Raw genomic sequence first — 13,573 nt, forward strand, 5'->3', positions numbered from 1 at the left:
TCTTATTTACACTCACAGAAATAAATGACCCTTTTGGAAAGTTGTTCCTAAACAAGTGATGTGGTTCTGTGTCCGGCTGTTGCTGTGTTCACAGAAAACCATAAATGAGCTCTAAGGAAATGATCTATTGGTGAGGATGTTTTAGTGCCAAATTTAATCAGGACAGCACACACACAGACACTTAATGGAGACCTAAAAACACTTACTCTTGCTCAGTGTCTGTCTTGCTCACACAGTTACATGCACACGCACACACACACACACACCCCTCAGCAGTATGTCCAACTGAAGTAGATACTCCCTCGTTGGGTCTCCTCTGCTCCTCTCATAATGAGACTGTTTGTCCCCCTTACAAGCAGCAGACAGCTTGATGTGACACTCGCCTTTGATCACATGGTGAAGTCTGTGTTGGCAGTCCTGGTCACATCTGTCACTCCAGTTTGTCCACTTTCAAGTCCGCATATAAATATTTAATGAAATGAGTTGTTCCATTAAAATACATCTGTAATAAAGAGGTTGCTATGGTGTTGTCATTTCTCAGGGTGCTGCTGTCATGGACAGAGATACTCCATGCATATAGGAATTTTTTTTAAGCATGTTTGATGTTAATTGTTATGTGATGTCAGGATGAGTAAAAGGTTACACTTTTTGAAAAAGCCATTTAGAATACAAACTTAAATTGTGAACTTAAAGGTGTTATGAATAATGGTTTAAATTGTAACTGAACGGCCAGCAACTGTTTTTGATACAAATAGTGGTTTAATGGCAACACCCCATCTGGGCTCTGAGCTTTTCCATCCCGTTTACATTTTCAACCCGGCCACATCAGCAAGAGTACCTGCCTGCAAAAAATTTGCCCTTCCCCCGAATATAAGGTGACTGCATAGTGGCAAAAAAACCAAAAAAAAACATAGCACTTTTAAAGGGGTTAATGTGTGAACATATTTTATATACCATTTTCAGATAAATGAGATTCACTATTAAGCATTCATTAAGTCCTAAAAGTCTGTACATGTAGAATTTCCCATTCTGCAAGAAAACATCATGCCTGACACAGCCTGATATCATGCCTGACACAGCTAACTTTATGCTTCTGTGGCATATGTCACGAAAGGCCATATCTTATGTTAACACCATGACACACCCACTAAGCTGGTCTTCAATGCAACCACATGGTGTGTGTGAGAGAGATTCCCTTTCCATTACTACATGTGATTATTATGAAAATAATAGGATTTTTAAAAGTATGTAATCTCCTACAGAGACATTAGCAAGCTAACTAGTGAGTGATACAGGAATGTCACCATGATCCACTGATCTGAAACAAATCAATCGAACTTTGGCTCTGCGAAGTCAAGCATGGAGGAAAAGCTTTGTTTGATGAGGGGCAATGGACATGGTTTGTATGTGCTTGTGTAGTGTAAGTGATAATGTTTTATTCCAGGCCCTATAGATTATTATTGCCTTCCATCTATGGTTTGCAGCTAATGAAACTGTGGGCCAATAATCAACTATAGCGCCCTCCAAAATCATGTTATTGTAAATTGATCAAATTTGCTGTTTCACAGTAGTGAATCTCGTCTCGCAGTCCGTGACTCACGCGAGAGGTCTGTTTCAACAGAGTTCCAGTTTAGGGCACAGTGTAAACACACCTCATGAAGTATGGACAACAAGACAACATGGAGACACAGGAGAAGTTCACCACAGGTGCTACACCTCTTCAACTTGAGTGAACATATCATCATGATCGCTCGGAAATTCGCTGAATCGGCACCATCCACATCCCTGCTAGCAATTGTTTATATGGCTTTGCAACGCCAGAACTCTGCTGGTGCTGTGGTGCATATTCTGGGAAGCACAGGGGGATTATGTGAAATGTTAAAGTTCCAAATGACAGCAACAACTGACAAAATGAACGTCTGTTCCTAGGTGCTACAAATGACGGAGAGAAGCTGTTGGTTTTGCCACTTGATGGGCGTTCCCAGGGCGTGCACCCAACATATCTGTGTATGATGTCTTGCAAATTACTTCAAAGGTGTTGTCTGGTTACAAAAGTGTTTTGGGATTTAGAAGTATTTATTTCTCATTAACATTTATAAAATATATGAGAAACAGATTCATACAGAAATAAGCCATTTTGGATTGCATGCTGTCATACTGCATTATTTTGATTTAGCGAGCCAGCTGACATCACGTTGCCTATTCACTTGGATTGGCTGTCCCCATGTCACGTCGCTCAGTATTTGCATAAAATAGACTCTGGGTCTATTTCGACCCCACCTAGCTGGCGGCAGAGCGACTGTTGTCTCTTACCGCTGCAAAACGGCCACTGTGATTGAAAATTAATGGCAAGTTTTGCCTATGTAGCTTGCAGCTAATGTGACCGTAGTGTTAGCCAACCAGGCAGCGCACTCTGGAAAAATCAGATGTAGCTTTGTTACGGGGACTGTTTAGGCTATAAGTTTTATAACATTTTTAATGAGTTTGTTACTGGAGATGGAGGCAAAAACCTATACAGAATCCTAAACTTGTATTTTATTTTGTCCATATTTGCAAAATTAGCATCAGTACGCTCTTTGTTTGTTTTACATAAAGCAAACAGCAGTACAATTCATTTCAAACTAGTTTATAGTTGCACAGTTGTCCCATGACATGAAAATTAGGTTATAAGACCCTGGTAACTGGGTTACAGCATAAAACCTGTCTTGTCTGTCGAACTTTTCCTTCCTTTAGCCTAAATCCCTTCTTCCTTCTTTCTCTCTGCTATAGCCCCTCCCTTCCCGTTTGGACTCCAGCGTTGCGTCATTGTTTTGAATGGAGCGCGGCTATCACCACCCCCCCCCTCCCCCCGCCCCAGCTCGCGTCGCCTTCTGTGGGCGGAGAACGGGGAGGAGCGGGAGGCAGTGGAGGCGTGTGCTGCACTGACCAATGACAGGGCTGCTCGTCCGCCGGACCGCACATGTTTACAGGCAGCATTCCGCCGGTAGAGCCGCCGCGCGGTCGGTGGCGCGTGCGGACTGGATGTCAAGCTAAGTGGATCAGGAGTCGGCGAGCGGACGTATTTTCATCCTCGTTTCGCATTTGCGAAGGTATGACGATTTCTCACATTAGTTTTAGGTGAAATAATTCGACGTTAGCGCAACATATAACCGTTCCTTTCAGCTTTTCGACGCGGTTTAGCCGCCGCTGTGAAAATCGTGCCCGAGTGTCGAGGCGGCTCCTTGCGGCGGAGGCGCCTCCGCGTTTTCCCGCCGCCTCGTCAGTTCGCAGGGAGCAGTGGTGAAAACAAACAGGTCGACCACAGAGGAAGATTGGGTAGCCGGTTGGACGTGGAGGTTGTTTGGCGGCGGTTTTCGCGTCGTCGGTGCTATTTCGGACTTCCGCGGAGCTTTGCCATTTGCGCTTCCCGAGGAGTATGTTGCCGCTTTGCCGCGTCTGGATGCAGGCGCGTGTCTACCCGATGCGGTTTTGTTTCCGTCCCCACGTTGTTTAGCGGTTATAATTCGACGTTTAATGGTCTAAAATCAGCCGGTTGCACGGTTGTTACACTTTTCGACATGCACACGAGGCGTTTAGTGAAGCGCTCGATCCTCGGTAGCCGCGTCTATGCGCCCAGCCCGACGGGAGACGGCGCGCCGGTGAGCGGGGTGGTCCAGGCTGTCAAGCAGGAAAACAGAGATGTGTCGGCCGTTGGAGCCCGGCGCAGCAGCGTCTACACCGTGCTCATGCAGGACGGCAGCCTGAAGGAGTTCTCCGAGGAGGAGCTCGCCGCCGGCTTCAACCACACTGCGACCAAAGCACCGCTCAAGTCCAGCCTGAAGGTGCGTGTAAAAAGTGCGCCCGGACAGCCCGGCGGCGCTCTGCTTGTTTTTGTCGTGCGGTGTTTATGTTGCGTTTAACCGCTTCCTGCGCCGAGCGGATTTCGACTTGCAGCTGATGGCACAGTCACCACCAGCATGTTTCACAGTGGGCGGTTAAATTGCATCTTCTTTGCACGTTGCATGAAATGACAGGCTGTCATGACATTTGGAGACATCACATATTTGGGACAAAGGGCTTGACGGGCCTGCGCCTGTTTGTGTTCTCGTGGGTGGGAAACAAACACGCTGTGACTGCAGCGATTTGGACTCATCCAAATAGCAACAGCCATGGGTTTTTTTTTTGTTTGTTTAGTTTTTTTGCACAAATGTTTATGGCATTTTGATGTTCACGTGAAAAGATGCAGCTTGCATTACATAGTTTTTATGTTCACTGTGCTGCACAAGTCCATTGTGGTGTAAACGCTGTTTAGAAGTGGACAGTGTGCTTTTTCTGACTCGCCGACCTCATTTTTCAGATGCAACTAGATGCCACATGGACTCAAAGATTGTGAGGAATTTCAGATGGATGGAAATACTTGTGTGTTGCATTTGTGCATTCTTTTATTTTTTTTTTTGTAGTGACTGAGAAATGTGTGTTTATGTGTTCATTGACTTGTTTACAGTCTGATTTTGATTTGTGTGATTTTTGTCTTTTCCCTCTTTGGTTTTCTTTCATGAAGTTCAAGCCGACCGACATATCAGTTTGCCGATGATATCTCCTGGTATGTGTCTTTCACAAACATATAGGTATCTGCATTATTTTTGCTGATATGAAAACTTTATTTTACTCAATAAATAATGCAGAAAAACACGTTCTCTGTTGAAAAATGTGTCATTTTGTAGTTTGTGCGGGAGAGGGTTCTCTTATGGCATTGCTTACAATGCTGCCAAGCATGGCTGGGACCCTCATCAACCCTTGGTCACATTAGCTACAAGAGTCAGAGGCAAAGTGATCAACTGTCATTCATTTTCATTCAGAGTGTGCATTTTACAGCAACAAGTGGGCAGGGTGAAAATAAATGAGAAGTCTTTTTCTTTTTTTGGAAATGTTGAGCAATGCGACATGTGACTGAGAATTTGAGTTAAAGCTGCGTGGCAGCAGTGTCACATACGTTGGTTATTTGTTGGTTATAGATAAAGTTCATGTTTAAACTGTCAATCACCAAACCTCAGTTGCATTTGGTTATCATAAGGGTTAAATGTTAGGAGTCACTGCCATTTTTTATGTCCAGATGAATAATATAAATTTTTTACTTCCACATTGGCTGTATTCTCATCTTAAGTAATTCAAACTGTTGGCAAACATCCTGGATTGTTCAAACTTTAGAATTTAATTGCAGGAACAACCCACAAAGCTTTAGTGCAGAATGTTTTGTTGCAAACACAGGCTTTGTATTGTTACATACTGTAATCTCTTTTTGTACAGAGTTTCAGAATTGTGTCTATGCGTTTATGCAGTGCTCTGTTAATAAAAGCTGTTGCACAATGCTGGTGCAATCGCCAGTGTAGGCTGGAGTGCTGCAGCTGTCAGCACAAAGATCGAGTCTCTTTCAGCACGACTCTTTTCCCACTGAGGACAAAAACAAGCCATAAAATGAGGCGGAGGGGTCTCCTGTGGGTATCCATGCTAGTTTTTGCACATGGAGTGTGTAAAAAGCACATGGATGTGTGTTTTCACACATGCATTGGTACATTTTGTGAGTGAGAGCTGAGTGTTTTTAATATTTGGCACAGGTGGGCATGTGAGCACCCTTGAGCAGCTGCTGTCCAGTCAAGCTAACAAAAAGCTGGCACATTCATGTTGGCAACATGCTCCAAAGAATCTGAAGGCTTGGCATCCTGCCTGGGATGCCAAATATGCCCACCCGTTCTGCAAAGCAACAACAGGAGAGACACAGTGCCACTTGTTGACTTGTCACTGTTTGCAAATGTGTATTGCAGTGTAGATTTCTTGATATTGGTGTGTTTTTTTTTTTTTTTTTTTTTTTTTAGCAGTTGTTCATTTTGATGTTGCACCGGTGTGTGACTCAGTGAAGCAAGCTTAAGTTAAGTGGTGATCATATGGATCAATTCTAGCATTCTTCATTGGCTCTCTGAGCAGTAGCATCATGAAGGCATCAGTACACTGGCCGCAGGGTCAAATCTGGATTCTACCGTCCCTGTGATGTTGGATTTTTAATTCTTCACATGTCATGTGTGCCGTGAATAGACAAACACTCCATCAATAAATGCCCAACTTTAGAGTTTTCATTAAAGAAGGAAATGGGTGCTAGAATGAAAAAAGTAACTGTTGCACACTTTTTCTGTTTACCTGCAGGGGGCCTTCCCTGAGAAGAATTTTGAATTTCTATGCATTTTTAGATGCAAACTTCTGCTACCTTATCACAACCAAAATAAGAATGAATATGCCATTATATTTCACTTTTAAGTTACAATAATATTGTATAGTTATTACTAGTGAGAATCTCAGATGGTAGTTTTTACTTTTACATCTTCTTATGTTATTTAAAGTAGACCTGCATTGAAATAAATGCAGTCAGATCTTTGGACCAAAAAATGACTTATATTTACACATAAGATCCTTCTGAATGTAGTAAAGTAAATCTGCAAGCCCAGATCTGTCATTCAACAGAGAAATCTTCATTTAAAAATGAGAAATTTACAGCTAAAATTTAGCCCACCGCAAAACTGTCATCACATCCGGGACGCTGCCGAGACGTGAGGGAGAAGACCCTATCCCAGCATGCATTGCACGCGCCAACTGTAATTTGTGGATTTACGTCAGTTTGCATCTGCACCTTTTTATTGTCTTATACGGAAAGATCTACTTTTTTAAAACTTCATATTGTCTTGCGGCACGTTTGGTGAGTACACATTTCTTTTATTTGTGCTTGAAAATTATTTTTGGGGACTTTTTCATACGCCCGTTTGATTGAGTGGTGTCGCTTTGAAAATCTACCGTCTTTAGTCTCCGGTGTTACCGTTGCGGGGTACGGAGGCGGGACCCGCAAAGAATTCAAGTCATTAAAAAGATATAAACCTCTCTCAGCGGCCATGGAGCTCTGCGGCTCCGATTACCGAGACGTGCGGCGCTGCGGATTTTGCAGCAAGAAGTCTGTCCTTGCGAGCAGCAGGTGTCTCTGGGCGCTCCGCATCAAAATGGCGAGCGTAGTCTCTGGACTTGTGCCAAGTTGGCTGCACCTCCATTCAGTAGACAGAGCTGTGTCTGCGGCTGCACAGCAGACATGGGGGTGTGAGTGGCCCGCGGCAGCATTTAACGAGCGCATGCACTCGGTAAATGCATCGGAGGCAGTGAGAGTGAGGCATCGGGGAAGAACGGCCGCCGCTGATCTGAGCATGCAGAGCTGTATCTCACATTCATTGCAGCTTACTTTTGGATGTTGAAACCAGGATGTGTATAACAGTAACATTACTAACAGATAAAATCAATTTCAGTGCGGAATCGGACTGAAGGCGGGAGCGCGTCGTCTTGTCCCCGACGTCATGGAAATGATCCGGATGTAAAAACTGTTTTCGCGGAGGGCTAAATTTTAGCTGCAAATTTGTCATTTTTAAATGAAGATTTAGCTGCTGAATTACAAATTTGGGCTTACAGATTTACTTTACTGCATTCATAAGGGTCTTATAAGTACATATCAGCTATTTCTTTCTGAAATCTGACCACATTTGTTTCAGTGCAGGTCTACTTTAAATACTCCATCACTATCAAAATTTTCCAGTCCTGCCTTTGAAAACTTGCATTTATGTTGTGACTTTCTGTAGCACATGCACAATTATTAGACAAGTGAGTATTCTGACCGTATCACTTTATGCCTATTTTCCAACTCCATGCTATATAAATCTGAATGCCAACTGAATTTAAGCACTCAGACAGATGATATGTAGAGCCTGACCGATATATCGGCCGATATAAGCCGTTTTCAGAGTACTCACTATCGGCCGAAATTCCGCCAATAGAATGCCGATAATTTCTCATAAATAGAACAGTTACTGAAATAATGTTTTTGTCGGCAATGTAAAATGTCCTTGCACCGTTTGTCCAGTAGATGGAGCTCTGACTCCATTCAACTCTGAGCTGCTTACACCTCTGCTTAAATGTGTTCATCACCGGCCCCCGTAGTTCGCTGTCACACTGCACTGATCGGCTGACAAAAGCATATAAGTAAGTTGTTTGTAATAGCTTTGCGATTACATTCACCCCACATTTCTCCCGTTTCAGTTCAACTCAGTTGGGTTAACTCAGTTTATGTAGTAATGTGTCAAATGTGCTTCATTGCATCGGTCACGCTTTTTATTAAGCCCACATTGTGTAGACCTTATTTCTAGCATGAAAAACTTTCGTTTACTGCTAAGAGGTTGAAACATTCAGATTCACTGGTCGTCTGGAAGGGTTCTGGGAATTACTGCCGTTTGCCATTAACCCTCTGAGGCCGATGCTGTCGTATACAACGGCTAGGACCAAGCTTTACTAAATTGTAAATAACTTTTTAATGATATGAGATAGAAAGTTACTTTTTTTTTTTTTTTTTTTTGCTGAAAAGTTAACTCCGCAGGCTTTCGAGCCACCATTGGCCATCTTGGTACTCCTCATAGAAGATGTGTGATGACGTGCGCAATGTGATTGTCCAATCGGAATTGGTTCTCTGTCACATGGTTTTCCAAAATCCAATCGTTGGGCAGATTTACCTCGTGATATGGCAAAGATCATTTTCAGGAGTGATATCTTACTAGTTGGCCCGTTTGAATAGCCCCCTAACTGCTCCAGTTGCATTTTTGCATTTTTTTTAACTTGAAAGTTCTTCTCTGTTATAAAGTTATTCAAGGACAAAGCTTCAGCTTTTAGCTCATACCTTTTTTGTTAAGGGTCTAAAAAGGAACATTTTATTCATTTAAAAAAATATATCGGCTGATTTATCGGCTATCGGCAAATCAGCCGATTTATTGATTATCTGCATTTTTTTCATCCAAATATCGTTATCGGCATCGGCCTCAAAAAATCCATATAGGTCGGGCTCTAATGATATGTATTTGTGTAATGAGGGAGGGTGTGGCCTAAATTGATTAACGCCCCATATCAAGCAAAACCTCAGGCAAAATGGGCAAAAAAAAGGGCGGGGATACACACTGAAAGTTAAAAAAAAAAATTGTAAAATGCCTTTCAGAGGTATACAGTACTCTAAATAGCTAAGCCACTGATGTGGAAAAACCAAACAATTAAATGACTTGGAGCAAACTGTCAACAAGGTCACAGTAAAACCGGTGGGAAAGAAATGGAGGAAATTAACTGTAAAAGTCAAGTCTGGCTGCATGCGTACTGCGATTCGTCGCATCCACGACACCATATAATCGCCTTAGGTCCTGGAAGGCAACTACCCAAGCAATTCCCACATCTCTAAAATAACCATCTGTCTGCTACAGCCAGGTAAAGTGTGCGTGTCCTTTGCCACGTGTGTCCTCAGCACTCATACATCTTATGTGTTTGATCATTCACAGGGAAACATGCTACATGGGAAAAAATGTTGAAGCAGACGCTTACTCACAATGCAAGTGAGAGATTGTCAGCTCCCTAAGTAACCACTCTTTTGATTAAATCATTCCAGAGGTACACAAGAATCCTCTGAAAGGACCTAGTACCAAAGACACCCAGTTGTCCTTTTAGGTCACTGTTTAACTCCAAAGTCCCACAACCATACAAGCAGCACCCGCACTCAAAACAACTGGACCTTTGTTCTGCAAAGATATTGACATCATCAAATACCCCCATCCAGCAACCTCATGACTCCATAACCTCTTCCAAGAAAAAAAAAAACTGAGAAGAATTAAACCTAACAGAACCAGGAACCCATTATCCTTCAGAGCCACCATATTCCAGAACTGCAACCTACCTGGAGTGTCCAGAAGTACAAGGTGTTCACTGCTCAGACACATGGCTAAGGTAAGGAGGGCTGAAACACGACCACCACTAAACAAGTTGAAACATTAAGATTGGGCCAAGAAATATCTGAAGACAGATTTTTCAAAGGTTTTAGATGAAATTAGAGAGCCTCGTGGTGGGCTAGATGAACCTTTTCTCGTTGAAGATGGACTTAAAATCAGCTCCCAAACCTAATTCCACTTTTTAGAAGATGCATTCTGCCTAAGCCTGCGACGACAATGCTGCATCACATGTATGCAAGTACTCTGCTTGGTGGGCCAACAAAGGTCTCAAAGATGGCCCCCCCTTCCTCACCTGACTTAATCCCTATTGAGAGCTTGCGGACCCTTTTTAAATAAGAGATAGACAGTGAAGGGAAATAATACAACCCCTGGCAAAAATTATGGAATCACCGGCCTCGGAGGATGTTCATTCAGTTGTTTAATTTTGTAGAAAAAAAGCAGATCACAGACATGACACAAAACTAAAGTCATTTCAAATGGCAACTTTCTGGCTTTAAGAAACACTATAAGAAATCAGGAAAAAAAATTGTGGCAGTCAGTAACGGTTACTTTTTTAGACCAAGCAGAGGGGGATAAAAATATGGAGTCACTCAATTCTGAGGAAAAAATTATGGAATCATGAAAAACAAAAGAACGCTCCAACACATCACTAGCATTTTGTTGCACCACCTCTGGCTTTTATAACAGCTTGCAGTCTCTGAGGCATGGACTTAATGAGTGACAAACAGTACGCTTCATCAATCTGGCTCCAACTTTCTCTGATCGCTGTTGCCAGATCAGCTTTGCAGGTTGGAGCCTTGTCATGGACCATTTTCTTCAACTTCCACCAAAGATTTTCAATTGGATTAAGATCCGGACTATTTGCAGGCCATGACATTGACCCTATGTGTCTTTTTGCAAGGAATGTTTTCACAGTTTTTGCTCTGTGGCAAGATGCATTATCATCTTGAAAAATGATTTCATCATCCCCAAATATCCTTTCAATGGATGGGATAAGAAAAGTGTCCTAAATATCAACGTAAACTTGTGCATTTATTGATGATGTAATGACAGCCATCTCCCCAGTGCCTTTACCTGACATGCAGCCCCATATCATCAATGACTGTGGAAATTTACATGTTCTCTTCAGGCAGTCATCTTTATAAATCTCATTGGAACGGCACCATACAAAAGTTCCAGCATCATCACCTTGCCGAATGCAGATTCGAGATTCATCACTGAATATGACTTTCATCCAGTCATCCACAGTCCACGATTGCTTTTCCTTAGCCCATTGTAACCTTGTTTTTTCTGTTTAGGTGTTAATGATGGCTTTCGTTTAGCTTTTCTGTATGTAAATTCCATTTCCTTTAGGCGGTTTCTTACAGTTCGGTCACAGACGTTGACTCCAGTTTCCTCCCATTCGTTCCTCTTTTGTTTGGTTGTGCATTTTCGATTTTTGAGACATATTGCTTTAAGTTTTCTGTCTTGATGCTTTAATGTCTTCCTTGGTGTACCAGTATGTTTGCCTTTAACAACCTTCCCATGTTGTTTGTATTTGGTCCAGAGTTTAGACACAGCTGACTGTGAACAACCAACATCTTTTGCAACATTGAGTGATGATTTACCCTCTTTTAAGAGTTTGATAATCCTCTCCTTTGTTTCAATTGACATCTCTCGTGTTGGAGCCATGATTCATTTCTCATGATCCACTTGGTGCAACAGCTCTCCAAGGTGTGATCACTCCTTTTTATATGCAGACTAACAAGCAGATCTGATTTGATGCAGGTGTTAGTTTTGGGGATGAAAATTTACAGGGTGATTCCATAATTTATTCCTCAGAATTGAGTGAGTCCATTTTTTTCCCCCCTGTTTGGTTTAAAAAAGTAACCGTTACTGACTGCCACAATTATTTTTCCTGATTTCTTATAGTGTTGAACACTTCTTTGAACAGCATTTGGGAAGCTGTTGTTGCTGCTGCATGAAAAGTTGATTGTCAGCAGATCAAGTAACTGACAGACTCTGTGGATGGAAGACTCATGGCAGTTATTGAAAAGAAGGGTGATGATATGGGTCACTGAACATTTTCACAGCTGACTCTGTGATCGTTTCAAAAGCATATTCCCCATCACATCAAATACTCATCAGTTCTGGACTCCCCTCCGTGGCTACTCACCCTGTGTTGTCTCATTTAAAGATAATTTTTTTTTTTTTAATATATGTACTACAACAATAATGGATGTATTTTGAGCAACTAAAATGTCATTTACTCACTATTACAGTCCTGCTTTTACTACTACAATTCAGCACTAAATGGAATTGATGAGGCATAAATAAAATCTGTTAATTAAATTTTTCATAAATAAATCATTTTATCGGATCGGGACTCTGTATCAGCAGATACTCAAATGATTCACATCAGGATTGGGAGCAATAAAACAAAAAAACTGATCGGGATATCCCCAGTTAAACAAAGCAAAATTTTTGTAAATTGTGTTGGTGGCATTGTTCAAGCAGAGCATCACCCCTTTGAGTCTGGTCTAATTGAGGTTTTTTCCTCAAATCATCAGAGGGAGTTTTTCCTTACCACTGTCATCTGTGTGCTTGTTCTGAGGGATGGTAAGGTTAAACCTTATTTGTGTGAAGTGCCTTGAGTCAACTTTGTTGTGGTTTGGCACTATAGAGATGAAAGTAAATTTGAACAAAACATTTGAAGACATCACATTTGAGTGTATTTTTCATGATTTTCCTACATTTTTAAAGAATAAACAATTGAATAGTAGTTGTCAGTTAAGACTGATAATTGAAAACAAAATTATTGTAAGGCTCATCTCTACTACAAACATCCTTAAAACCAAGTGTTAATTACAACATTCAACAATAAGAGGTGAAAGACACAATTCGTTATCCATGGAATTCAATTTGTGGGGACGGCTTTTTTTTTGCTGTGACCTTTGACCTACATATTTGCAGGAATGTTTATGCTTGAAAAACCTGTTTTATTTTTGTTGTTTTTTTATAAAGTAGGTTATACTGTTTCTTTGTCAGTGTATTGAAGGGAGAAAGTTAAAAATAAAGAGGGGAGGGGGGTTATGAGAGACACTTGGGTTTGTGTTCTCCTCACTTGCACACACAGACACAGCGCACATTTCATGGCCAGAATAGCACACGTCTTAATTTCCAGGTTCCTTGAAATGCCATCATCCCTATGACAAGCAAGGGGAAGTAGCCGCGGTTTGTTTTACCAAAGGAGTGCACGTCATACACATAACACCAAATCTTTGTTGAGCCCATGTAATCCATCTTGTTGTTTCACTGGAGTCTGTTTACACAGCCATGTGTGCACCGCAATGCCTTCACGGAACCAGGCTCTGTTGTGACACCCAATACACTTTCAGATCTCATTAATAGACTGTAAGTGAATTGTGCTTTCTGGGTGTTTGTGTGGAAAGTGCTGTGTTGCTTTCTCCATGGCCGAGCTTTAATGTGTTACAATGCTTTGATGAAATCTAGATCACACGCTTAATGGCCAGCATGTCAACGCTGTAGTTTGCTAACATGATACGCCGCATATCTTACTCGGATTTCAGGTTGGCCTTTGTTATTGTGTTTCTAAGCGCCTGTTGACCTACAGAGATGTGCGAGTGTCTGCAAACAGGAGTTGCAGCTCGGTACTTTCGTAGTTGATGACGAGAAATACTTTTCTTTTACAAGTCCCAGCTAGTAGTTTTTAGGTTCTGCATGTTGTGCAGTAGGGATGTGTTGTATGCTGTAAT

At 41.9% G+C, this 13,573-nt stretch overlaps 1 protein-coding gene across 2 annotated transcripts in view; it reads left to right on the forward strand.

Annotated features, from left to right (window-relative positions):
- Positions 1-2,960: 2,960 nt before the first annotated feature.
- znf704 (zinc finger protein 704) overlaps positions 2,961-13,573 on the forward strand; it is a 117,966-nt gene continuing 107,353 nt past the window's right edge. For both annotated transcript variants that reach the window (XR_004558040.1, XM_034160469.1), the window contains exon 1: positions 2,961-3,821. Coding sequence is in view for 1 of the 2 variants with exons in the window: in XM_034160469.1 (XP_034016360.1) it covers positions 3,558-3,821 (264 nt within the window). In the remaining variant the exon portion in view is untranslated. The remainder of the gene's footprint in view (positions 3,822-13,573) is intronic.

Source organism: Thalassophryne amazonica, chromosome 20 (assembly GCF_902500255.1).
Source record: "Thalassophryne amazonica chromosome 20, fThaAma1.1, whole genome shotgun sequence".
In the NCBI taxonomy this organism is placed as follows: Eukaryota; Metazoa; Chordata; class Actinopteri; order Batrachoidiformes; family Batrachoididae; genus Thalassophryne; species Thalassophryne amazonica.